General features: G+C 39.5%; 1 protein-coding gene across 1 annotated transcript in view; it reads left to right on the top strand.

Annotated features, from left to right (window-relative positions):
• The window catches only part of SLC6A2 (solute carrier family 6 member 2), a 57915-nt gene that overhangs the window by 11897 nt on the left and 18431 nt on the right, over positions 1-27587 (top strand). The window contains 5 exon segments of the mRNA XM_042821622.1: positions 7467-7598; positions 10860-11097; positions 21469-21607; positions 22263-22397; positions 26482-26585. Coding sequence (XP_042677556.1) covers positions 7467-7598; positions 10860-11097; positions 21469-21607; positions 22263-22397; positions 26482-26585 — 748 coding nt within the window.

The following is a 27587-nucleotide window of genomic DNA, read 5'->3' as shown; positions in this document are numbered from 1 at the left end:
TGCCTAAAACGGGTATTGTGGCCTCTCCAGAGAGTGCTCAACTTGTGGGTTGTTTTTAAGTTTAACAATTAAAGACAACCTGCAAAAGACAAGCAGTCTGAGAGGAAACACCCTCCATTTGATGTTGTGCTGGAAACTCCTAACTGTACTGTTACACATGCAGAACAAAGTGCATTTCAGACTTCTTGTTTCACTGTGCACCTGGGTTAATACCAGAGCTCTAATGAGCAGCAGAGCTTAAACCTTCTTATTAATATCCCATTACGTTTTGTTGCCATGAGAGAGGTGGCAGCAGAGGCGCACTCTGGCAGAATGGTGCCTGACACGGAAGCGCGTAGGAAGAAAAGGCACGACATTGAATTCCTCTGTACAGAAAAATAGCACCCATTGACATTCATCAGTGTTTGCTGAACAGATGGAGACCAACCAGTGGACGTGAGCACAGTGAGGTAGTGAGTGGTGCATTTCAGCAGTGGTGCATTTCAGCAGTGGTAACACTGGTCACCTCCACTGGTGCAGATTTTTACAAGTATGCATGCAGGCTCCTGTTCATCACTGGCAAAAATGCAGAGGTGACTGTTGAAAAAAAAATAGCGTTTTGTAGCTGAGAATGTGCCCTGTCACACAGTGTTATTGTGCTCTTTGCATCTGTTGCAGTTTCTGTGAAAATAAATATGAGGCATTACTTTTGGAGCAACCTGTGTATCTAACAATTTCTTCTGGCATCAAAATCAGACAGGTTCATGAACACTGAAAATACTCATTTTAGTTTACAACTGGCTGAAACAAAACAAATAACAATGAACATACAAGTTCATTGAGAAGGGAGAGAAAACTATGACTAATGTATCTGAAGTAAAACAGTAGTTGCCAAAATCTCACTGGCACCAAGCAAGGACTTCCCTATGCTTAAAAGAGAATCTGATGAAGTAATATCTCCTTTCGTGTACATGGTTATATTCTGTACCTTACAGAAAATGATTTTTAAAACACCATATTTCAGAGAATGCTATCAGATGAAGTTAGTTTACTGAAGATTTTCCAGTGCTGGAATCCAGAAAAACTTGCTGATCTCGATCCACCATAAATAGCTTCTGATATCTTTGCTGAAAAATACTGTCAGCCAACCGTGCTCTACTACTGGTAAATCAGAGCACATTTTGACAAACACTTTGATTTTGTACATCTCAAGTGCAGCCTACACCTTACATGGGTGGTTTTTTTGATATGATTCAATTGCAGGTGAATATATCCATGTGTCACATCTAATGATTGCAAGGTGGGGGGAAAAAAAAAAAAACTGCCAACAGTGGAAAACTAATGAAATGATAGAAAGATTTTTTCCTTCTTAATTTATCAACTCTTACGCTTCCAAGCGCGTCTGTTATAAAGTAGCACCCTTCCCCAAATGAGCCTCTGCACCCTGACCCAGTGGCTCAGTACTGCTCACTTCTCCCACCCAGCACCTTCAGAACAGCCTGCTAACTGCAAAGCTTGCTGCTTTGTTCTCAACAGGGTCAGCTGCTCTGTAAAGGACACCATCACACCTCACAAACCCCGTCTTGTTGCACATTAGTAATAGAGATTTCATAAATCTCATAACAAAACAGTCTACAAGCTCTCTCCACATTCCAGCTCACTTCTTCTCCCAGCGAGATAAAAAAGAAAAAAGCACAAAATGAACAAGATGGATTCGGGCAGGAATGTCAGCCACTAGACCTTCATGTTCATACAATCTCCAGGTCATTTACTTACCAAACTGTCAAAACCCAAGCAGATGCCAATTCATGTATTTAAAAACAAAGGAGTCAGCTACAATAGCAAACCTGGTACAAGGTTGGATAATGGTGAAACAAATGCTCTCACTGCCACCTCACCTCAGCTTGTTAGACTTCATGCAGTCACAAGAATGGCAGAAGATGGGAATGGCTTAATTCATTTCCTAAGCTTGCAGCAGTGAAGGTCAGCAGCAGAAATGCTGACAGAGCTCCAGAATTCCCACTGCCATGCTGGGCATCTTAGACTAACCTTACCTGTATTGTCTAAAGAAACATGGTGGGTTTTATTCTTTAGTTTCCTTCCAAAGAACACAGGTCAGAGTTCTGTTCTTCTGAGGTTCTACGATTATCTCCACGATAATTACACACTGTTGTAAATATGACCATTTCATTAATTTATACAAAGGGGACCTTAGCCAATGACTTGGGTGTGATTTATGAATGAATCATGCTGCTCTGAGCAGCTGGGTGTATTTAACTCTCATTAATTTGTTCAAAGTAGCTACTAATGAGTTTCTTTAGTTCATTATTCTCATAGCAGAAAGGTGAAGAGATTACTGGGTTTGCACGGAAGAGCAACCCATTCTTTTACATACCAGTAAGAAGCTTATAAACAGACTACACTTCAAGTCTCTTCAAATGACTTCTAAGCAGCAGGTTAACAGCTCAAGATAGTAAGTACATAAATAAATAAATAGGTAGAATAAATAAATAAATGCATACATAAATAAAGGCTTCAGTTTGACATCAGCCTGTGTACAGCACTGAACCATTTCTGGAAACTATTTGTTTTCATTTCCTATGAGCAAAAGGAACACTATTAAAATTGGACAAAAAAAAACCTGAAGGCTCTTCCCCAGAGTGAGATAGATAGGTTCAAATCTAGCAATTTGTTAGAGCAGCTAAATACAAGGGTTTCAAAAGAAACACGTAAGTCAAGATGGTATAGCTCCACTGCTCCACTGCTTTTATGGTTCAGAAATGCTTTCCATAAAAAAGGCTGCCTACTTGGAAGATTTTATATAAGCAAAGTGCTGTGAAGTTTTTATAGTATGCCGTTCAATCTGTTTCGCAGAAAAATGTTATTTTTGACTACTATAATCTACCTCTGTTCAACATCATCATCTAGCTGCTGTTAAAATCGTCTTGGCTTTGGCACTGAGGCTACATCGTGCTCCTTTGCATCTCCGACTTCTCTTTGCTGTACCATGCAAACCCTTACTGTTTTTACCCCCTGGGCAGTAAAGATTGGGTCTACCCACCTGCTCCTTTCTACTTAGACTCCAACAAATACGGCTTGCTGCAAACTGACCTCCCCAGACATACTCTCTATGTCTGTGCTGGCAAGTCAGTAACAAGCTTGAAGACCCAGAATTAGGATTTCTGTACTCAGAAATACCTCTCTGTCCAGCCACTTAGTTCTTCTATCTGTGCTGATCTCACACAATCTAGATTTCAGAATCTCTGCATTGGGTATTTCCTTTTTTATTCACAAGAGTCTTACAGTAGTAGAGTTTCCACTCATTTTCCTTGTTATCCAGGGAAATTTACTGCATTGTCAATTGGCTGCTGATATTTTTTCAAGTACTCTTTACTCACAGTTTGATCAGGCACAGATCAGGTACGGAGATTAGCTTGTATTTCAATTCATCTTTTGGAAGATCTTTGTTTTTAGACTCTATTCTTGAACAAATACTGGCAACACTCCTATCTGAAAACATACTGCTATACTTGCCCAAAGTTTGTTAGCTTAGCAGACACCCCTGCCAGTTAAAGTTTTGACTACAATATCCATGGTAACAAAGGCAGAAGGCTAATAATGGACCAGCAGGAGTACTTTAAAATCATTTCAGCTAACCCTGTCCTAGCCAGCTTCTTGTACATGCTTCAGCAAATTCTTCTAGGACAACAGGCATTGTTTAAATGATCATTCTCAAGCATTAGTAATTCACTGCTGCATTCTTTCTGGTATTCAAGAGTGAAATGAGTCCTTCTCATAGGATTGAGAGAACTATTTGAGGCTCTCTGCTTCCCCACTAAGGATGCTGTGAATGTTGGGCAACAGAGGGAGGAGAAATTCAGAGTGGACTCTCTTAGACTAAAATGAAAAGGCTGTTTTGGCACTCCACATAGGAATGCAAAACCTGTCGTGTATTTTGCCCCGCATTAATCAGACACTGTAGTTCTTTAAAAACAGAAACAACAAAAACCACTGTGTGACTTTCAACTTGAAGTTTCAAATAGGTGGTTCGTGTAGAAGTAGAGTTTGACCTCATCTTATTTCACATAAACACAGAAGGCTTCCTTAACTCTGTGTGTACTACGGTACCATAAGGGAAGGAAGTGCGCAAATCTCATGTAATCCATAAACACTGAAAAGCAACATGTGCAACAGCCCAAGGGCAACGTGTGGCCTTTGAGCTACACGTGACTCAGTAGCAAGTCAAGCCAAGGCTAGGTTACAAACGTTAATTACTCCAGATTTTTGGCTGGGAGGGGAAAGTGGGAACCGTTAGGGATTACTGAGACCAGTAATGCTTTCTGGGCTGCAGCTGTGTGCTCAGCCCCATGCCCTCACACAGAGAGGGAGTGGAATCCCTTGAGCGCTATCAGGACGTTGCTGCCAATGCAGCAGTCCCACACTTACATTCCCTCAGCTCTGAGGTAGGTAGATCTTGGCTAGTTGCTCATCCAGTCTGAAATGCTAGCCAAACCGTGCGCTCCCTGAGAGTTCAGCTGACAGGGCTATAGGAACGCGCCGGCCTTTTGCATTCATGCAATTGGAGCACAGTAGTTTGCATGGCGCAGGCAGGAGGAACACAGTTGGCGTTGTGTCACCCTTCCTAATGGTTTGGCTTTATAGACCAGGTAGGCATTTGCTACTCCTTCAGAGAAGCATGTTGCTGTGCCCAAGTTCACAGCAGCAGACCACAGCAAGAGGCTCAGCTGGATGAATTTTGCCCCCTGCCTCATCTCTAGGGCGTTAGCAACAAGCTCACAGGATGCTATGAGGCCTCCTTTCCAAAAAGGCCCTGCCTTTCACAGGGTACCGTGCACAAACCAGTCCCACTGTGGAGCCTTTTCTTCCTTGGGTGAGAAGACTAGATACCAAGATACTGACAAAAGTATGTGACTTTTGGTATTCTTTTACCTAAAGTCAAAACAAGAAATGCCCAGAAGTCTCCAAAAACATTTGAGACAACTTAACGTGAATAAGCATCCTTACTTTGTGTGCTTATTAATCTCTAATTTATTTCAAAATGCTTCACACACCATCTTCGTTACCTGAAAAGTAACCCCAGCTATGAAACTCTACTATGCCATGTAACTGCTTTTGGCAGAAAATGACATCACACTTTATTAATCCCTGGGGAAGGAGGAGTGGGAAGGGAAGGAATAGAAGAAAAACTTCATTTATCTAAAGCCTGGAATGATTTGCAGCCAAATATATGATGCTTAAGCAAGTGTGCATAAGTATGGTACACTTCACAGTTCATCAAAATATTAGTCATACTTAGAAAACACGTATTTTAAACTACCATTAATATTTATGTCCACTACACATCTCCAGGAGAGTTGTTTCATACACATATTTCCCTACCCAATTTGTGGCATAATTTTTTCCTCTTGACATAGTTAATCAAATCGCACTCACGCAAACTCCAACACCTGCCGAAGGCAGCATGCGAGGTTTGTGAGTCAGATCTGTATGCTGTAGTAGTGTTGAAGCAAGATAAGTGTGGCACTTGAAAAGCTGTCACTTCCAAGACCTACAAATGGAAATCCACCTCAAATTATTTCTGTAGATATTGCTACTAATGAAAACAATATGAACTTTCCCAGATTGAATTAGTTGAGCATGCTTCAACACTGAACAACAGGATATCAAGTATGTAGAAACGCAAATATTTTTCCTCTATTTTCCTCTATATAAATAAATTGTAGTTCAAACAGTACAGCACTGGAAGGCTTATGAATTCCACTGAAATATTATTAAAGTACGCATCATTTGTACTGAGTAGCTCCTGTGATTATAGGCTGCAGTTGCACTACACTCTTTAGAAACATGAAAAAGAAGAATCATGCCTCCTAATATGAGAAAACCAATGTATGTAGATTGCTCCAAAAGTAATGCCTCCAATTCATTTCCATAGAAACTACAACAGTTGCAGAGAGCACAGTAACACAGTGTAATAGAGCACATTCTCAGCTGCAAAACACTATTTTTCAACTCAGTCACCACCACTAGCTGTGCATTTTTTGCCAGCAATGAACAAGCGCCTGTATGCTGCACCCATAAAAATCTGCACCATTGAGATGACCACTGTCATCACTGCTGAAACAAACCACCCCTTGCCTCACTGTGTTCACATCCACTGGTTGGTCAACATCCAGCAAATGTCAATAAATGTCAGTGGGCGCCATTTTTTGTCCACAGAGGAAGTCAACAACACGCCTTTTCTTTCTGTGCACTTCCATGCCATTTGGTCAGGTTGCCCCTCAGCTGCCATCTGGCAACAAAATGTAACAGAATATTGATGAGAAGGTTCAACCTCTACAGCCATGCCACCTCTGATGTTGTGGGCCATCATAATAAAATAGGGGCATTACTTTCTGAGCAATTCTTGTATTTCAGCTGTTCAGATAAATTTGCAACACTTTAAGCTACTCTTTATTTCTGTTGCTACACGTTGGTCCTGTTTCACTACCAAATTTCAGCTTTAGAATCCCCGAATTTTGGACTGAATGCTGAATACAATGCCCTTACCATTACATTATAGCACATTACTTACTAGAGGTAGACTGTAGTAAGAGTAAGGGAACAGGGCTTGGCTTTGCATTATTCTTTCATTTCTCTCTCTGAGCAGTTATGCTAGCCAGCTCACTCTAGAAATAGCCATGAAAAGCAGACATGAAACATAAAGGAACAACAACAAAATTCATGCTGCTTACTGGCCTGCTGTAGGTCGCTTCAGTAATATCTTTAGCTTTTATAGACTGCACGTGCCTTCTGAAAGTTTATGTATTTAGAAGCAGAGCACTTATTTTCTTTTGCAAGCAAAGCTTTCAAGTGACTAAGCCAGTACAACAGGCCTTAAAGGTTTGCACAGACTCCAACTCCTTCCTGTTGGGAAAGACAGAAGTTGCTGTTCCATTACTTTTTCTTTTGCTGAACAATTTTAAGCAGGTTTGTCGCAATCTATTTTCTTTTAAGTCGGTTACTCCTAAGGAGACCAGTCCATCATTCTGCATACTTAGCAATTCTCTCAGTTTCTTATTTATCACAACAATCCAGTCATTTTTTTTTAATACAGTTATTTTACATTAATTTAACTCTTCAGAATGAAGCAAGCTATGCAATGAAATGAAAACTGCACTTTAGAGCCACCACAAAGCAGAAAACTGAGTGAGTATCCAGTTATTAAGTACAACACCAACTGTAACTGATGATTCATACCATCACATATAGCCGTCTTTTGGGGGAGTCTTCTTTCTTTGACTTGAATCATATAAAACAACTAAGAAATTTTCAGACAGACAAGAGAACAAAGATTCTTCTTTCTAGGAAGAATCTTTTTTCCTTCCTAGTTCCCAAAAGCAGTAGCTTTTGTCTTTAGCCAGTTAGCTAGCAATAAAGTAAAACGTAATCAAAATATAGACTACAATGTCTAATTATTCTATTTTCAGGTGCTTTTCTTATTCCCTACATCCTCTTCCTAATCATTGCTGGAATGCCCCTGTTCTATATGGAATTAGCACTGGGACAGTACAACCGAGAAGGAGCTGCCACTGTGTGGAAGATCTGCCCAGTGTTCAAAGGTAAGCGTCCCTCTGCTCCCTTGGAAAGCACAGTGAGGGTGCCAACACCTGCAACCACAAACAAAGGAAAGGTCTTGTCTTTTCACAGACAGCATGATATTTGCTGACCTTTCTCTAACTCTTGAAGTCAGAAGCCTTTTTGTTACCATGGGTGAAGCAGAAAATGAAAAAAGCCGCACACAGAAATCATCTTGCAGGCTATTGCTCAGGAGTGCAGCAGAGAGCAATAAGCAGAAGGAACAGTTCAACCTTGCCCCCCTTTTGGCTGTACGCTGGGGATGGGGGGAGTTGGGTTTTTCTGGGTGGAAGGAGGGGCTGGAGATGCAAAAGATTAGAAATATCGAACCTCATCCATGTCAGTTCAGCCCTGTCCCCCTCTGCAACACGCAAGCAAGAAACAGCTGGGGTTAGCTGCTGGGGGCACTGAGGGGCTGTCTAAAGTGGTGTTTCTGGATGAAAGAAACCACGTGGCTTCTGTACGTGAAACACTTCTTAAGGAGCCTCAAGAATTTTCTTTACCATTGCTTACCAGCAAAAATCATGAGCTACCCAATGTAAAGTCACAGAGCTATCAGAAATCACTGAAATGAAACCACTCAAGCCTGACTGATCCTAGATGCTTAAAATTCAGATCATGTTCATCCCATGACAAAAGCTGAAGAGCTTAACATTGGCAATCCAAACTCGGCAGATCCGGAACTTGGATATAGGTTATACTGAGTAAATGTTAAACTTCTTTCTCAAAATAAAGCTCTCCCCTTCCAGGAGGCTACAATCACAAAACAGGAGAACTGCAGAGGTTGGTTATTATTTCATATCAGTCAAACTCAAAACTCATAGTAAAATTAGAGATGTACTAAAAGATAAACAGGTGAGCTAGTAATAAAGATGTGCCTGAATTTAAAAATGAGGTCACGTAGGTTTGCCTAAGCCTCCTGTAATTCTTTCATGGAGGCAAAATTCATCCCAGCACCCAGGAACCTGCAGCCCTTGCTCAGTCAAAATTCCAGCTGGCCTCGGTTAATGACTTTGGATGACAAAGAAGATTCTGAAAATTTGACTGTAATAATTAGACCACAAGGATCTGAGTGTTTGAGCCCAGCAGCACGGTGCTCTGAAGCAGTCTGTTTGACTTCAGGACTGAAATATAAAGAGACAGGAAAGTAGAACTTATTTCATGTACAGGCTTGTTGAAATTCCAGCTGCTTTTTTTCTGCTGACATATTCAAGGTGGGCTAAAGATACACTATTGTGATTTTTGAATGTTCTTATTACTGGATATAGATGAACCTGAGTTGTGTGATCCTTGTAATAAATATTGGATTTTATTTCATCTCAGTACTACTGCAAACTCAGTATTGTTAAAGTTTTGATCAATATGATAAAGCATGCACACATTTTACTGCTAAATTCATAATGCTTCTGAGTTCTTTTATGGTTTAACTCAACTGAAAAGTACACAGTCAACCCAAATTTATAATGGCTTTCCTAAAATAAAAGCATTGTAGTACTAATTTTAGCTATGAATATTATTGCCATGATCGCTAAGGGCTCTGCTTCATGTGATGCTCTCATAATGCATGTGATTTAAAATATACCCTGTAACCTTTGCAGCAAAACCTTTTCATCTCTGCATTTTCCAGCACCTATTTTAGAGTGTGGGTGGTGCAGCGCTGCATTTAAAAAGTCAGACCTAGAAACAGGACAGCAAATTCATTCCTGAACATCCTCATAATTTCAAAGAAGTGGCATTGATGATATATTCGATAGAGTATTTCTGAATCTTGATATGAAATGTCTGTAATTGTCCCCCTGAACAGAGATCATCTAATTTCAGTGCAACTTATTATTCTCATTCAGTATTTTACCATTTATATTAACAATTAATTACCCTCTTAAGTGATTTATTTTCCTTTCTATTATGTTTATTGTAATATATCACTGGAGTTTGAGTGTTCATTTAAACACTAAGGATTTCAGGACACAGTTTTATCTTTCTTTTCACTATCTGTCCCCAGTGCTAGGGATGAACAACCTGGCTTGTATATACTAAAAACTTCCCAAGGAAGAAAAACTTTGGTTCAGTCTTTGAGCTGCCAGCTTCTTCAGTCTGCATCTGTTTCTTATGCAAATTTCAAACCAAGGAAAGTTCATTCATTGCTTTATCAGGGAATGTGACAGTTCAAAAATATCCAACTGTTAGGCAGTATTTTACTAGAGAAAATAAAAAATGAAAGTTTACACTTATGTGCTTGTGACACTGCTGTGATGGTAGCAATAAAGCAGATGAAGTCTCTACCCATAACACAAAAGAGAACCCTAGGATAGGATTCACAGATCAGTCCTGCTCATAGATTAATGGAAGAACAATATTAGCCAAGATAAAACACGCTTCCTGAATAATTGTGACAATAAGCTTTTATTCTGTTCTGCTGTTAAGTAACAAAGCTTCCATCTAAACCGTTAAAAACCAGATACTATTTAAAGGAGAAAGCTGCCCCTCTCAAGAGACACTCCAAGCACACCTCAACAGTATGCAAAAATACAAAGAAACGTTTGAAGCATCAGAGGATGCTTAACACTGGAATTCACCAAATGCCCTGCCCAGACTTAGGTTTAAATTTTCTGTGACTTCCATTCTATAATCCTGGGGATATAATGATATCTCCAGTTTAGCAGAGTTTAGCCCCAAGACTGATATACAGTAAGATTTACTCGTATAACCACTTGCACCACTCAGTGGAACAGCGTAGGCTGTTATGTGCATGTTTTGGACCTAGCCACAAACTGATAGATGCAATCTGGAGAGGAACAATGGTAACGAAACAAAAGGGGAGTGCTGTCTGATCCAAACAAGCTCAGCAGGAGGCATAGGGAAACTTCAGCTTTACTTTTCCAAGAAAAGTTGCCAAGGATTCCGACACAAAGATGAAATGAATTTCACTCCTAACATGGACTCACAGTCCTTTGCATTGGAAGAAAAACCCCAGTGGCGTTGAACAAAAGCAGATTTTGACACTGAGCTGCCTAATTTCTTTCTCTGGCAAGACAACTGGATTTCCTAAAGGCCAATCACTTTCCAACTTCATTAATGTAATTACTTGTTTTAAGATCAATGGCGTGCACGTAAACATTAAAAAAAAAGTATCTGCCTGAGAATCTAAAAAAAATTGCAATTATGGCTGAGAACTAAACTACAGTGTTTGCATATACTGTTGCAGATAAAATGCAATGTATAATCTCCTTTTCCTTTGTCTTTAGGTGTAGGCTACGCAGTGATACTCATAGCTCTTTACGTGGGTTTCTACTACAACGTTATCATAGCTTGGTCTCTGTATTATCTATTTTCATCATTCACATTTGAGCTCCCCTGGACGAACTGCGACAACAGCTGGAATAGCCCAAACTGTACAGATCCCAAACTCTTCAACGCATCAGTGCTTGGCAATGGCACCAAATACTCCAAGTATAAGCTCACTCCTGCTGCTGAATTTTATGAGTAAGTGCTGACTTAACTTTGCTATTTATTCAAAATTGTATGTCTAAGAGTGTTTCCACTGGAAGATAAAATAAGTTAGCATCCAGCCTCTAAAACAAGCATCAGAAGACTAAGGTTAACATGCATTGGTAACGTTTGATTTATATTCCTGTATGATTAAGACCCTTGCCTCTGCAGGCTTCAGTTTCTCCAGTACAAATGCAGTATTTGCCGCAGAGCAGCATGGAATTCAGCAGAAGTTACAAATCTTTCTTATTATTCCATTTCTGTTCACATCAACTTTGCCAGAGCAAGGAAACAGAGCAGCATTATGAAAAAGACCACTGCAATCCAAACCAAACTGACTCTAAGGCTTCAAAGTAATCATTGGTTCTCCACTTGCAAAATGTCTCAGAGCAGAGCTCAGCAGTTCAGTGAAGTGAGACAAAGCACTGAGCAGGGAGGGGAGCACCACAGCTGTAAAAAGATGGACCTTTTCTACTTCCTGAGTGAAAGGGCGTTCTGCAGCATGGCCCAAGACAGGCAGACACACTCAAATCAAAGACTTGAAATCAAAAAGGTGTACAGATAACTATAAAACAATGATATAAATCTGCATATAAATAATTACATCGTGGATCCCCTGAGGAAAATATTATTTGATTAGGAGAAAGATAAGAGGGCGAGCATCATGTGAATTGAATCAGCTGTTGAATCAATCCCAATAATCAATCAGTTTCTGTGTTGGAAACGAACAAATCTCAGGGCACGCATCTGCTGAGCTGTTGAAACAGAGGGACAACACTGTTAGCAAAAATAACCTGGTGTGTGTTACAGCACTTGGCTACCAGTAGGTCTGCAAGTCTGAAACATTTGTGGCTGCTTGTTCCTTACTGAAGACAGCACAGTAATCAGTAGAGAAACACTGCGGGCAGGGGTGATGCATTGATGCTTTGAAAACAGTAAGGGGATTTGAGTTTAAAGCAACTCAGTACAATGACAAATACTGACAGCCAGGAAATCTACTGCCCTTACAAAGACAGTATGCAGTGTGTTCAGAACTTTGATATAAATTGATCATCTTTAGCAAAAAGCTATAGGAATGCCAAGAACATGACTTTAAAATGAACTATGAGAAATTATAACAGCATCTTCAAATAAAGAACTGTATTATCACAGAACTTCATGTGACCAGCATAAAGAAAGGTTTTCTTTACAGTTGTCTTGGGCTTAAGCTTTTTTAAAGCAAAATGCAATCCTCACAGTCTCGCTTTTCTCACGACTTAAAGCGCATCTCTGCAATTTCAGTTATCACATCATGCTTGGGGGTGATTTTGTCTTTGTACTGGGTGCTGGTGGAATCTGCACCATGCTTTAAGTTCTACCAATCCAGGAAAGAGCTGTTTACAGCTCTGCATGCATACTGAAACTTGACATATTAGGGTTCTTTCCTTGCCATGAAATAGAGTTGAATTACAGTTTTTTAAATGTAAGAATAAAAAGGGAATTTGATGTTTCATTGTGATTTGGCTTCTGAATTTTGAGACAGTTCTTAATTCCTTAGGCCCTGTATTCTTTAGTAGTTAGATTATATTGCAAAAATGAAAAAATCATGTAACGCAATCAGTGACAGCTGCTTTCCCATCTGTAAAAACGGGGAATCACAAGGGGCATTATGTTATTATCCAGTATTTGGATTAGCTCATCAAGTCCAGCTGTAAAGCTCAGGTGTGGACCCATGCTTGCGCAGCTTCAGTGGGTTCAGATCCAACCTAGAAAAGACAGCCCAGTTCAGAAAACAGTGTTTCATCTTATATCCAATAACTGCCTTTGCTCCCATGGTCCTTTTGCAGCAGCCAGAGCTAGATCTTCTGACTGCAAAGTTTCATGTTAAATGCAATGGAGTTAGGAAATAGGAGTAATGATGTGATGTTAAATTTGCATCAATATAGCACATTTACAAAATAATGTACTGTTGTTGGATGTAGTATATTATGAACAAAGAGTTCAAGTAAAGGTCTGACTGGTTGTATTCCCTCTGAAAATCCCTTGAAGTTCAAATATTCCCTTAAAAATATGAAGTGTCCTTACACCATCTTGCACTACTGCTTGAACTGCTTCTGAACTGGACCCAATTGTTTACGTAGGAATTACACCTGGTTTTCCTTGCTAGATAGCCATAAGACACTTAATTCTCCTTCTAGGTTTAGGTTACATCAAGAATATACGTAAACTTATGTAAACAGGGAGACCTGAAACACCAAACATCTCTTTTGGGTGGGACAAGGACTGAAAAGAGGGATTTCCAAAACAAGCCACAAGCATACAGCTGATGTGGCTGAGAGAAGCAGACACTTGTTCCCTCTACAGGACATAAGTCCTTGACAGTGCAAAGCTGGCAGAAACTTCCTAGAACCACCCAACTGCCAGAGCTGACTCTCCCATCTCTACCTCCACTGCACAGAAAAAACTGTAGGAAGAGGTGGGAGTGCTGTGATGTGACATTAGTGTGGTACTTCCAGAAAGGCACCACTAAGCTCCACAGAAATACGCTAATCCTCACTGCTTGTACCGAGACAGAGAAGGGAAAACTTACTAAGGATCTAGGCCAAATCTTTCAGCTGTCCAGTGCTTGGCAGGGAGGGAGAGCAGGAAGAAATCACTAAGCCGCAGACTTGGAAGAAATCACTTCAAATTGTAATTCCCATGTCAAGGCATGACAGAGGCACTCTGGCAAACTTATCTAGATTTTGTTTTCAAGCCTCAGGAGTTGGGCAATAATGTGGGCTGAAGTGGTCCTACCCTTATGCTTTCTAGAGAGCATTTCATTTCGCTGTCTGGTTTCAGTTATTCAGGCTCAATTCAGGCCAAGTTGTCATTGACGTCAATGGGGCGCTTGCTTAAACCAGGAACACAGGAGGGAATGGGACCTCTACAATACCTATTAGTGATGGTTAAAATGAATTATAAAGCACATGCACACTGCAAAATTAACTGAGCAAACACTCCAAAATCTGACAGCGTCCTTCTGCTCATATTTAGTCATAAGTCCAGGAATAAAAAGTCGGTTCCACATTTCTTTGGAGATGTACTGATTACTTCCCTCTTTTGTGGCTTGGAATTAAACACAATGCAGAGGACATTCTATCCATTCAACATATGTCAAAATGATTCATTAAAAACATTTATTTGGAAGAACAGAAGTCCATCTCTCAAAAAAGGAAAAAGCTCCTCTATCTATTCCATAGCACTCCTATTTAAATATTTAATCTGAATTTGGGAATACTTTATTTTTGTTCTCTCCATCTTTGTGCCTGGAAAGAGTTGGTTTCCATCTTGCTTTCATTTATGCTGACAATCAAAAAATACCAGCTTGAAGGAACAAATGCACTGCTCTTCTCTTAAGGCCCTGTGCCTGTAACAAAAAAATTTGTTCCTCCAGGAACGGATCTTGACAGTTTTTTAAACAAGTAGTAAAATTATCAGCAAATCCATTGAGCTACAGCTATTTCCTTCTGATACTGCTTTTCCCAGAGCTGTAACCCATTCTTTCTGTGTAAGAAATAAAACACATTTTAATAGGAACATTTTCCCACCAGATTCAGTAAAGGAAATCAGCAGAACTCACAAGTCTGCTGGCAGAGATTAATTGCAAAAAGGCTATCTGTGAACAAGGAATGAGGAGAGCATTGCAGCAGTCCACATTTATCATATCTGTACACAGTAACTTATGAGGAGGATATGAACCAACAATACCCTGCAAAAATCCTCACTGTATAAAGTAAAGGCCACTTTTATATAAGAGGCTTGTGCTGTGGGGTACAAGCCTTCACAGGAAATACCACCACAGACTGACTGAAGCTCCACATGGTTCTGTGACATAGCAAACAGTAACACCAACCTTCCCCATGTAAACAACTGTGAACCTGCCCAAAAGAGAGAAAACACCAGCTCAACTGGAAGCACAGGGAATTGTGTTTGCAAATAAAAACTGAATCAGACAAGACGTCTTAATAAGAGGAGATACTTAGGAAATGTTTGAATGTCTTGTTTGCAAGTTCATAGTTTGAGATTTACAAATGTGCATCCCTGCGCATCATATATTACTGACTTTTTGACGGCAGAATGTTTTTGGACTCAACTAAGTAAATTAATGATCTTTTTCTTTTTGGCTCAGTATACAGAAATTTTTAGTTGAAAGCATTTATGCACAGGAAAAACAGCTATTCCAAAAATATTTACATGCGCAGCTTTGAAATTTGCTTTTCATGTATGCTCACACCTCCACATTTGTTGGCCATTTACTTATACAAAGAGAAAGGAAATTAAATGTGAGCGCAGTGAAAACCAGTCCACATGCGTTTGCATGTTCTTAGATTTTGGACAGCTTTATGGAAATGATTCCTAACCCACAACAAGCCGTCTTACAACAAGTTCAGAAGACTGGAGAAATAACAACTTTGCCAAGCTAACTTTTCCAGAGGGTTTTCATGAGCGCACATCAAGAGCAGCACATTACACTGCAGGCATAACAGCCTGCTTTGTGCTAACTTGCAGGAAGAATTTAACTGCTTAGCTCTACACAGAATTCTTTGTAGTTTGGTAGCAGTACCAGGCTCTGAGCAATCATTACAGAGGCCGGGAGCACTGCTACAGCACCTCTCCTGGGCTACCTCGCATTTGAAGTCCTGGCAAGTCAAGGCAGAGCCCCTCTGCAGCACGTCCTTCTTGTGCTCAAGGCAAAGCCAGCAGAGGTGCCACACATGGCTTTTTGCCCCACAGGTACAGCACAGGGATCCGTGCCCAACCCGCAGGTAACCAGCTCCAGTCCCCTGCCCCACACAGCTGTGCGCGTTCACATTGTGTGCTCTTGAAACAGCATGGCAGTAAAAGCAGCGCTGCAACTGCACCAGAAGCATGTCAAACTGTGCAAAATACCTCATCCAAAGCTACTTAATCAGGGAGCCTCCCACAGGGAAAGAAACAACTGTATTTTATACCCTGAAGGAAACCAGCAGCGAGGACAACTGAACCATGGTTGCACAAACATATAAATGCAAGAGATGCATCTAAGAGAGCCTTCTAAATGAGTACAATTATCATGCCTCAAATTGCCTTCTAAATTGAGTATGTAATTTAATTTCTATAGATTGCTCTCTGTATACACTGTCAGTACTTTAACATCTTCAGACTACAATTTGCATTAAATTTTAAATCATAAAAGCTAGTCAAACTGCCCAGATAGGGAACAGCGCTCAGAAGATCAGTTCTATATCTATCTATTTTTCTTTATCAATTTCCTCAATACTCATTCTATGAGAACCACTTGGGCTTGATCCCGACAAGTGAATACTAAACTTGAAGAAGTACTTGGCCAACTCCCTAAATTGTATTTTTGAAAGCTATAGCACATTTGTTTTGCATTCACTTGCCATCTCCTCCAAAACTGAGGATTAGCAGTCATTTCTCAGAGACAACTCTGCACTCAGAAGCGATGTTTACAAACACTAAAATCAAACAGATTTGTTCCTAATAAAAGCTTTCTGTTGGAAGAATTTCAGTTTGTTGGACTGTGAATCTGTTAGTTAAATAATTAGTTAGATAAACTGATTACATTTTTCCATCTAAAATCTGATACTAACCATCTAGAAATTGTTTGGATGAATGACCCTTCTATGGATCACATCAAATTTAAGTAAATTATTTTTACATTACATTTTTAAAAAAAGATTGTCTGAGCCCATAGAGTTGTGTGGTTATATTAGTATTGGAAAAATAAAATTATGATTGATTTGGGATTAGAAAAGCAAGGCTTATTCCAAGATCTTTAACTTCACCTTTTTGGATAAAAATGTACTGAATTTCTAAAACAGCCTCTGAAATCTCCCCAGGGATGAGTTACAACAATGTTTCCTTAGAAAAATGTTAGCAAGAACCAATCTGACAAAATCTAGGAGAATTCAACACCTAGAGCTCTTACCATCTCTTTTCTGGGTACGGATTAATGTTTAGAAGTGAAAAAAATTGAAGAATTTTCAGTCCAAGACCCTTAGCATTTCTTTTTCTTTTATGTCATTCCTTCCCTATACACATTTTTGACCATCCCTAAGGAGTAAGTTCTCAGGTGGAGACAAAGGAAAGGGCTTTAGTAATGGGAACGCTAGGACGCAGGTTTGCGTCACAAGCTGTTACTAGAGTTGTGACTCCTCCAGTTACTGAGTCTGAGCAGCTGCCCCCTGCCTCCCCAATAACCTATGTTACCTAGGTTTTATATGTGAGCACCCAACAGATGGGCTTCCTGCTGGCTCTTTGACACCACATTAAAGAGCAACCAAGTGCTACACAAAGACATAGCAAGAAACAGTGATCCAGCAAATAGCTTGTCATTTGCTGATTCCAGTAGAGGTGAACTTCTTCCCTTTGGCTAATTGTGGGGAGGAAGGAGGGCAAGAACTGGTGCCAGAGTTATGGACTGACTTGTGGAATCTTCCCAGCAGGGAGCACTGGGAAAGGAAGGACCAGCATAAATCTCCTGGAGAGAGAAACTCTGAATGCAGCTTCAAACTGAAATGATTTTATATTCCTGCTCCTCTTGCAATTAGGCAGACAGACTCTTGGGACCTATATTTACAATCTCAAAGTCATTGCAGATGTAATTTACAGTCCCTTACATGGAAAGTAGTCTTGGCATAAATCAGGCTCCTTTGCACAAATGGCTGATAAAATTAATTTCTTATTAGCTCCTCTTTTATTTAGCTCAGCACAATATGTCCCTGTTCTACTTTCCATCAGCTCATCTCTTAGTGTCTATTCTCCATCCATCCTCATAATATTTTCTCATCCTTTTTGCATATTTTTCTCACCTATTTTCACCTTTTTTTTCAATAATAAAGATCTTCAGGCAAAATATTAATTATTTATATCTTATTGCCTCTAACTATTGCTTTGTGTCTGACTCAGAGCCATGACTTTTGAGTTTATTTTATTATATACGGACAAAATCTCTATACTTAGGAAACAAGAACCATTCTCAGTAATTTTGAGCACAACCTAAAGCAAATGACAGAAAACTGATAGCTAGTGCTACATCTCTCCTGGCTCCCTGATGCATGGACTTAAGAGATCCTTTTATGCTACTTTGCCTGTGACATGTACACATCTTTACAGCACTGGGAAATGGGACGATCCTGCAGTAAGACAACTTCAGTATAGGAATGGATCTTGCATTATTCTGCTGTAATATCAACAGGTTGAACTTGGATATTTCAAGCTCTAAGCTTTATGAATGGAGAATCTTGAAGTACCACTTACTTCCAATTTTCTTCTTTGTGGCCATTGCAAGGAAAGTGACTGAGTATAATCTAAAGGAGCCAGTCAGGAATCTATCACTCCACGTGCTTTAGGAGAAACAGAGTGAAAGCAGCCTCAACTGCTCCTGAAATAGAGTACTACTTAACGGGAAACAGGTTTAATTGTAGCATAATTGAGCTGCTAACTGGATTTGCAGCAGCATTGTTGATGCATGGTAACTTTGATGAACATGATGAATGCTAAACTCTTTTCAGATTTGCCTTGTTCAAAAAATGACCATTTTTCAAAGTACATTCCAAAGCTGTACTTCAAGCCAAGAAAGTCTAGTCTAATAGTTTGACTGCTGCTTTTCCTCTCCATATATTCAGATGTCAGCACATCTGAATCCAAATCACAGTCTAGCTACTAGATCTCTAGCTTTTTGCTGCAGCTGGAACCCAAATGTAGCCTCTAATTGGTAAACATTCATGAACTGCTTCCCAGCAATCTTCAGAAAAGGCATTTTTCAGAAAGTTTCTAGGACTTAAGAGGTCAGAAAGGAAAAAAAAAAAGTAAAGGAAGAGGAAGCAAAATCCACCAGGATTCCATCTCAGAAACAGCAATGGTCTATGAAGATTTCCTTGCTTAGCTGCTCAGTTACACAGCTGTTTCAATTGGCTGCAGAATATTTTTTCTCTTCCTATTTTATGATCCCTTATCCTGATTAAGGGAGCAGAACTCCTGGTTTGGAGACGCTCCTGAAAATCCTGGGAATCTCACACTTGAAGTGGCAGTTCTGTCAAGTGTTCTTAACAGCAAGACACTGCAGGCTGCTCCTTGGAAAGCAAACAGAAGCACTCCTTTAAAATTCAGAAAAATGTTTAGGCAGGAAGAATAAAAGGTTAAATGGACACAAAGAGTGCAAGGTCAGGTTCTGTTTTTCTAAAGGTTCATCTGCACGTTGTAATCCAAAGGACTTTCTTTATAGCATCCAACTATAATAATGATACTAGCATAACTGTGACAGCACAAACTGCGCAATTTCTCCCAGTCTCTGTACAAATTTGCTTATCTGAATCTGTGATGCTCTTCCCAACTATATTTTTAACACTGCTCAAACTGGTAAGTTTAGAACAGAATCAAGCATCTCTGTCCGGAATCCATTCACACCTCTGGATCCCCATGAAAACACACTCTACTAGCAGAAATGTGAATAGCTTCCATTTGCCTTCTAAGGAAAAGCTGGATTAGATCCACCTACCAGTTTACATTTAATGTTTTTTTTTTCTAATGAAATATCAGAAATTCTAGCTCTCACCATTTTGCTGTTTTCACAGATAACAGCTGAGCACTTAGCTATACAGTTTGTATAATAAGAGTTAAACTCATCTCTAACATTCTCAACATTCTAAATAGGAAGGTTCTTTGAATATATGTCACAGGCACACTGTCATTACCCTTTTAACGCCTGACGTGTAATTATCCTTATACTGCCACAGGAATTGAGCAGCTGCTTATTTTAGGACGATGCTTCTAGAAAAGAATCTTTTATTCAATGAGGATGTATAATAGCAACAGTCCAAGAATACAGTATTTCCTACAGAACAGAGCTACAGAAGCTGAACTGTTAAGTTCTTGGCCAGTTACATCTAGATACCCTTGGTATGAAAATGGAATTATATGCTACACTTGTAGATTACTAAATGGGTTGTATCAGTGGGCCTTTATTTTCCCAGCACGTTTCTACAGTTAAATTAGTATAGAGACTTATTCAGTTTTCCCCCATTTAAGTTGACACAGATTGGCTCTGTCTCAGAGTTCTATCTGACTCATCTCTGGCCTGATAAGACAAGTGCTGAAGATAACTCTGAAGTACCAGCTAGCTAGTAAGAGAATGTATGCACAGTTAGTGGGGCAGGAATTGACTTCTCAGGCTTTACTGTCCACATGTCTGAAGTCACACAGGGCAAAACACTCAGTACTTCAGTTTCTCCAAAATGCAGTTATATTGTATATGTCAAGGTCCTCCACTGATACGGGATTCATCAAGTTCAGTTGTATTATCACAGCGCTAAGTCTGTTATCACAGTGTCGATCGAGGTCAACTATTTTACTCAAGCAGTACATAGCAAATAAAGGCAATAGAGAAAGATGAGGAGAAAGATAGAAAGATCACAATTACTTGTTCTGAATGAAAACTAAAAGACTAAGAAATTGCATCCCCAAGCCAACATCCCATAGAACTGTTCGAGAACCAGGAGTCAGCTTTGCAGTTGCCTCCTGGTACAGGGCTCCAAACACAATGCCATTCCTCCTCGCGAATATAGCCTTAAGTGAAATATTTCTATGTAGATCTGATCAAGCAACACGACCCCTCAACAGCACAGAACAGATGGGAGGAAGAGAGATTCATGGCAACATTCACCTGCATCCCTCTGTCTTGTGCACACAATGTGTTTTGGCAATTCTAATGGTGGACATCACCAGTCCTTGGAGAGATACTCTTTCCCACACAACTTTTTGTTGATCTCAAAAGAATTACTCTACTCTGCTAAGCAACAGAATTTCTTCTGCTATTTTCCCACTATCTCAATGAACAACAAAAACTATGTCCATTTTGAATTCACCAATTGTTGCTTTTCCTATCCAACCACTTCCCCATTTGCAGCTTCACAGAAACTCATTCCATCAGAAACTCATTGCCCATGGTGCAAGTAAGCTAACTGCTTGCTTATCTAGAGTCACAGAACAATTTAAGTTAAAAGACATGGCTGAAGGATATCTAATACAACTTCAAAGGTAAATCAGCCTATTCAGGCTGTTTACTGGCCAACTTTTAAAATTTCCAAGGACAGAGATTCTTCAGCCTCTCTGGGCATCTGCTCAGTGCTTAAGGAAACTAGAAGATAATGAGTGACACTTCCAAAATGTGGGAAGCAGCACAACATATGGCTTCATAAAAAAGCCCATTAACTGCTAGCAGTATCTGAAGGGCAGCTCCTAGCACAATGCAGCATCCATTTCCACTGCCCACAGGATGGGATAGATATAAGCCCTTTTCCCTCAGTGACTTGGCTTTGTTTCTGTGTATCTGGTATGCAGGCGAGGAGTTCTGCACCTGCATGAAAGCCGTGGAATCCATGACCTTGGCTTGCCTCGCTGGCAACTTTCCCTTTGCCTCTTGGTGGTGGTAATCATTCTTTTCTTTAGTCTGTGGAAAGGAGTGAAGACTTCAGGAAAGGTAGAGATAATATTGTCCTTCTATCTCAACTACGTTCTTTGTCTTCTTTAAGAAGTGTCCTTATTCTAGGAACAAAAGACTAAATCACTGCATCTGAGGGATCCTTGGGGACTAAACCATGCTAGAGGCATTCATATGTGTGCAGTGGAAGTACACAATCCAGATTCAGCCTTTATTTTATCTACAGATTCTGCTTGCATGATGTTTTGACTGGAAATTTTACTGGCATATTTTCAGTTCTGCATTGGTGGTCTCAACCGAGAAAATACCTTGAAAGACACAGATGCTTTGAATTGTCTGATGTGCATCCCATTCTTAGCCAAATGTGCTGATGTTTTCATGCTTTGTTGTTACATAAAATGGCATGAGAAGAAAAATAAATGCCTAATAAAAGGAATTTGAAGTTTCTCTGATATACCTTCAGAAAACACCTTACCAGAAATTCTGGGGTTACATTTTCATGAAAGTATCACCCAACAACATCAGGCAGTGACAGCAGACCCTTCGTTATTCTTTACGTGTTTCCTCCAGGGCATAATATAAAGAGCTTCTCCATAGAACTGGACAAAGCCAAGAAAGCACCAGCTGTATTTTTCACACATTCTTAAATCTTCTGTAACAACTTATTAACCTTTAGGATCTCTGTTGTCTGCAGGTTGTATGGATAACAGCCACTTTGCCTTACGTTGTATTATTTGTCTTGTTAATACATGGAATAACCCTGCCTGGCGCATACAATGGAATAAATGCATATCTGCATATAGATTTCAGAAGATTGAAAGAAGCCACAGTAAGTGTACTCTTCTGCTCTCATTCTGTATTATTAAACCTGTTACCGCTGTTACTAAGTTGAAATTATTAGATCTAAACTCTGGAAATAACACAGCCTCATTTCTGCTTTTGAATAAGCATCCCCAGTATTTCCAGTAGTCTGAATTCCCAGCATCCTCCATGACAGGAGTACCTCAGCCTGAATTCAAACTGTGCTGATCACTAAGAACCTGCACAAAGGTGGTTCCATCTGCACTTGTCCCTTGAGAAGCCCACTCTTTGACTGTGCACCCTGTAAATAACACAAAAATGTATTGGACATGAAAATTGAATTATAAAAAATTCAGCTCTCTAAAGGCTGAGAATGACTTCAAGAAGAAAATTTTGCTTTTTGAGTCACTTGGCAAAACATTAACCTGGCAAACAAAAATCCAGGCCTATAAGCACTATAATAAATATACTAAGACAGGGCTTTAACTCACCTAATCATTGTCATTCTTATGAAGGACACATTCAATAGCATGGTGTTCCCATCTTTCTATAAAGTAAAGTAATGTACATTTCACTGTATCACTTAATACTGTGTCATTCTCATGAAATCCACCCAAACCAACTCAATTTGTGGAGTATCTTGAAAGTGCAAATTATTTCATCTGTTCTAAGACAAGACCGAAGTATAGTCATTAACTGATGAAATTGTCAGCATTTCAGACTAACAGAATGATGATCAGGTAAATCTTCCCAAAGTCCTATTCTAAAAATAATGCTGTCTGAGAAACAACTCTATATCTCTGTGGATAGACCATTCAAACAGATACAAAACTGAAAAGCAAGAATGTGGTTCTACTGGTAGGAAAAGAACTGTCTTGAAAATTGAAAAGCTCTTAAGAGATATCTGTGTAGTCTGCGCATAGTTTAACTGTATGTTTCCTATACATTCTATCTTGATTTTTTATATTTTAAGTACTGCTGAGAAAAACATCCCACATTCTGGATGTCCACGGAGCTGCGTCAGCTTGCATCAGCTCTGAATCTAGGCCTCCACACTCACAGCTGTCTTCTGTGTTTGGAAGGATACTTCTGTGCACTGCTGTTTCTTGTCTTAACATTTTTGCAGCTGCTGCTTGGCTGACCCCAAACGTATTTGTTGCTATGACATTTTCAAATAACTTAAAAAAAAATATTGCTCTAGAAGAAGAGACTGGAGATGCGTTGTAAGAGAAGTTTCCCAAACTGCTTATCATGTCAGCCACCCCTGCTGGCCCACAGAGCCACCTGCTGCAGTACTGGATTTGCATGCTTGATCTTTGTGCTCAGCCCCAAAGAGCAGGCACTTGCTTCAGTTCTATGTCAGTGTTTCCCTGATTTTCATTTACAATTTCTTTTTACCAAATTATGAACTGAAAAACAACAAAAAAAAGGTCACAGTGATGACCTGCAGCAGTCTCTGCCAATGCTCCTGCACAAAGCACTAAAGCATCTTGCAAAGAATCTATGTCAAGGTCCTCTCATTTTCCAAGGCCATGTACTGAACAGTAGTGAGAAAGCCCTAAGACACCTCAGTTCTCAGTGATATTGAACCCACAAATGATCTCTTATAAAGAGAAGAAAATGTTCCCCTGAGGATCTCTTTGTTAGACCAATGCCCAATAAAATTCCTTGAAATCCTTGAAATTCTGAAAGCTATGAAAGTCCCATAATCATCCCCAGTGCACAGAAGGATACAATAAACGTTCATGTAGGGCAGTTATATTTCTGTTCTGCTAAATGAATTGGGATTAAATATGGAGTGAAATCAGACATTGAGAAGTACTCACTCTTTCATACACCTTAACAAGTCTTCTGAAGAGTGTATAGCATCTGGAGGTGCACAAATTGTTTCTTATCTACAGTAATTCTTTAAATCCATATACACAAGAAAATAATGTGTATTTAAATATAGAATAGTATAAACAACCACAAAGAAAGCTGGGAAGACTGATTACAGTCAGCTACAAAATTTTTGATATATATATTTTTTTCATTTCCAGAGCATATATGAACAGTATCTTACTGTAAAATATTTTAATATTAATCAATTAGAAGACATTCTGCACAGACTATGGACATAAACTGCAGAAGAACCAGTCCCAGTGATCATCTTCTGTCTCATTTTGTTATAACAAAGATGCTTTGCATTTAGTTTCAGTCCTAAGAGAGTTTCTAGTTTCTGTTCTTTTTTCATTTAAGTTGATCTTCCTAGTAGGTGATTAGGAAATAGAAATTATGAGCAAAGACTTTTACTGGACAACTAAACATATGTAAAACTCCTTTGATAGACACCTGCTGATCTCTTACTTGCAACAGCACTTACACAGAGACTTAACAATACTTGAATAGTAAGAGAGGGGAATTATGATGAGTACGACTTCATTGGCAAGACACAGAAAAGCCACTAGCAACAAATGCTTTGTGATGGTAGCACACACATTTAAACATAACTTAGGAAAAACAGTATTTAAAAAAATTCAGGCATACAATTTATGGAAAGTGCTTTCTGAAAAAATAATAATAATAAAAAAATTAAAAAAGAAAAAAATACAGGATTTTTTACAATTTTTACCTGCACTCTCACCCACAAAAATTCCCTTTGAAGAGTACAATCCTATTTGATCGCTGCGTTTGTGTGGAGGCAGAACATTAAGGTATAGCTGGGTATAAGAGGAATGAGCAAGGAATTCACTTTACAGGATTACATTCCTATTTAGTAAAAAATCCATAATCTTAATCCCTATACGAAATGCAACCATATCTACCTTTCCCCTGGTTCACAGTAAACATCATGGATTGCTCTTCAAAGTAATCACCAACTCTCAATATCTATCTTCAAACCCAGAGCTCAATGAGCAGTTTTCAGTCATCAGCAAGCAGTAGTTGACAGCATCTATAGTGGGAAAACATAGATCACTAGCATAAATGCTCCCATGCATCATGTTAGGATTGGATAAAGCTCTTGGCTTGGGTCAAATATGAAAGGTTGACATTAACATCCAGATGGACTGGACGGAGTTCATAAGCATCCTAGATTTATTAGAGTCTCCCTGCTAAATAGATGAATTGGGTGTGATCTTGTAGAGAGGGATGAAAATAAAATCCGATGCTTTTGTAGTCTCAAGCACTTGGCAGATTTAGCCAAAGATGAAGATCTCCTTTTTAGAAATGCTGGGAATTATTCACTCCACTGACTGTTGGCCTTGAGGAATTTAGCTAGAAGGTGCTTATTTAAATAAATATCTCTGTTCAACAACTGTATAAATGAAACCCTTATTAATCAGTGGAGACTATTTCCAGGTTTCTGATCCAGGAGACCAGCACTGTGGCATTGTTCCTGACAGCTGTCTGCACATCATGTGTGGATAGCATGCCGGAGGATCATTTCAGAAAACGTTAGAGCATTTTAAAAAGTTTTCTCTAGTGGACAATTCTTAAAATGTCTGATCTGTGTCTAACCTGACGTTTAATGACTATCACAGGAGGAACTCCTTCTCCAAACAAATGGGAAAGAAAGCAGGAAAAAAAAAAAACTTGGATGGTTCTGTTCACAGCATTTCAGTCATGCTCCAGCATCTGAAGAAAGCAAGCATCATCTAAGGCATAATTACATGCCATGAATAAAGCTCTCTTATGGGAAAGAAAATGACCTGTAACTCTTGAGCCAGTAACTATTTTAGGTGTTTGGCTGTACATTCCAAACTAACTTGGAACAAGAAGTAGTGGAAATGCACCCCTACCAGCAAGGAGAAGAATTCAAGCGATCAGTTCACAACTCATCAAAAGCTTAGAAGTACAGAGCAAAGTGGGCTCCCCACAGAGGCAGTAGCATGCATGCTCTGCAGGCTTGTCCACTGTGTTAGCCTTTACCATTTCCTGCTCAGGGATTTCAGACCGTGCCCATGCTACATGCTGGGGCTGAGTTCATGGTGCTGAGCAGTGCTTAACATTTCTGTGAGCATGAGAACTGATCATTTATGTTCAATACTGGTAGCTTTTTAGCATCTTCTCATTTGCCTGATGTATCTTTTAGACTGAACTGACGCTCTGACAATGTTGGTGTCATTATGCAGGTATGGATTGATGCAGCTACTCAGATATTTTACTCCTTAGGAGCTGGGTTTGGTGTTTTAATTGCATTTGCCAGTTACAATAAGTTTGACAACAACTGTTACAGGTAAGACAAGCTATTCTTTCTTTACTGCTTCAGAATAATACTCTTTTATTCGTTAAATGCAGCAGGAATAAATGCTAAACTTCAATCATTAATGATGGTCAGACTTGTGTAGACGTAGCAACCAACTCAAAACTTGAAACAGTCTTGAAATTTTAGCAACAGGAACCTGCCAAGATATCTGCAGCACCGCAAAACAGAGTGGGATTAGAGTTAAGGCTTTGGACAGCTGTGTAAACTGCGCTAGTGTTTGCCTTTCAAACGTACCATTAAGAGCAACAGCGAACAGAGGATTAAAGCTTATTGGTCCAGGCACTAAAAGCAGAAGGACTCCAGTTTCTAGAACTGTTTTAGTGTTGTGTGATTGTTTCGATATTTTATGTCGAGCTCCAATTTAGGAATGTACTTTAAATCAAGTCAGCTTTTAAGTGTTTTGCTGAATCACCGCCATGGAAATCCAACCAAAGCTGTTCTGCACCTCCTGAGAACTCCCAACGTTTAGAAGTTTTGTTAACATTCCATCTTGGAATGAAAACAAGCATCTTAAAAAAAAAATTCCCGTGCAATATAAATGCAGAAAGAACACTTATTATAAATACATTGAGAACTGATGGATAGCAAAAATGTTCCAGAGAAAGGATCACAGAATCATAGAATGGTCTGGGTTGAAAAGCACCTTAAAGATCATCTGCTTCCCCCCCTCCCTGTGCTGTGGGCAGGTTTGCCAACCACAAGACCAAGGATACAAGAGAACATACAAATTTGAACAAATATAAATGGATTGAAACTAAAAGCATGGAATATTTTCACTGACTTCAAAGAACTTTATACTTAACCAGGAGTGACTTTAGATCCCCTTATTGTTAACAGTGGGTGATACTAGCAGGTTTGAGAACCCTTCACCTGAAAGGCTAGCCACAGCAATCACCCAAATACCACTTATTGTCTCCTGCAGTTGATTTTGCATTAACTTCACAAGTAGCTTCCTCTAGAAAAGTTTTTTTC

The sequence above is a fragment of the Centrocercus urophasianus genome, unplaced genomic scaffold, assembly GCF_019232065.1.
Source record: "Centrocercus urophasianus isolate 14NV4802_14NV808 unplaced genomic scaffold, USGS_Curo_1.0 seq_2, whole genome shotgun sequence".
NCBI classification, from domain to species: domain Eukaryota; kingdom Metazoa; phylum Chordata; class Aves; order Galliformes; family Phasianidae; genus Centrocercus; species Centrocercus urophasianus.
Note: the sequence above shows the minus strand (reverse complement) of the source record. Positions and strands in the feature narration are given on the sequence as shown.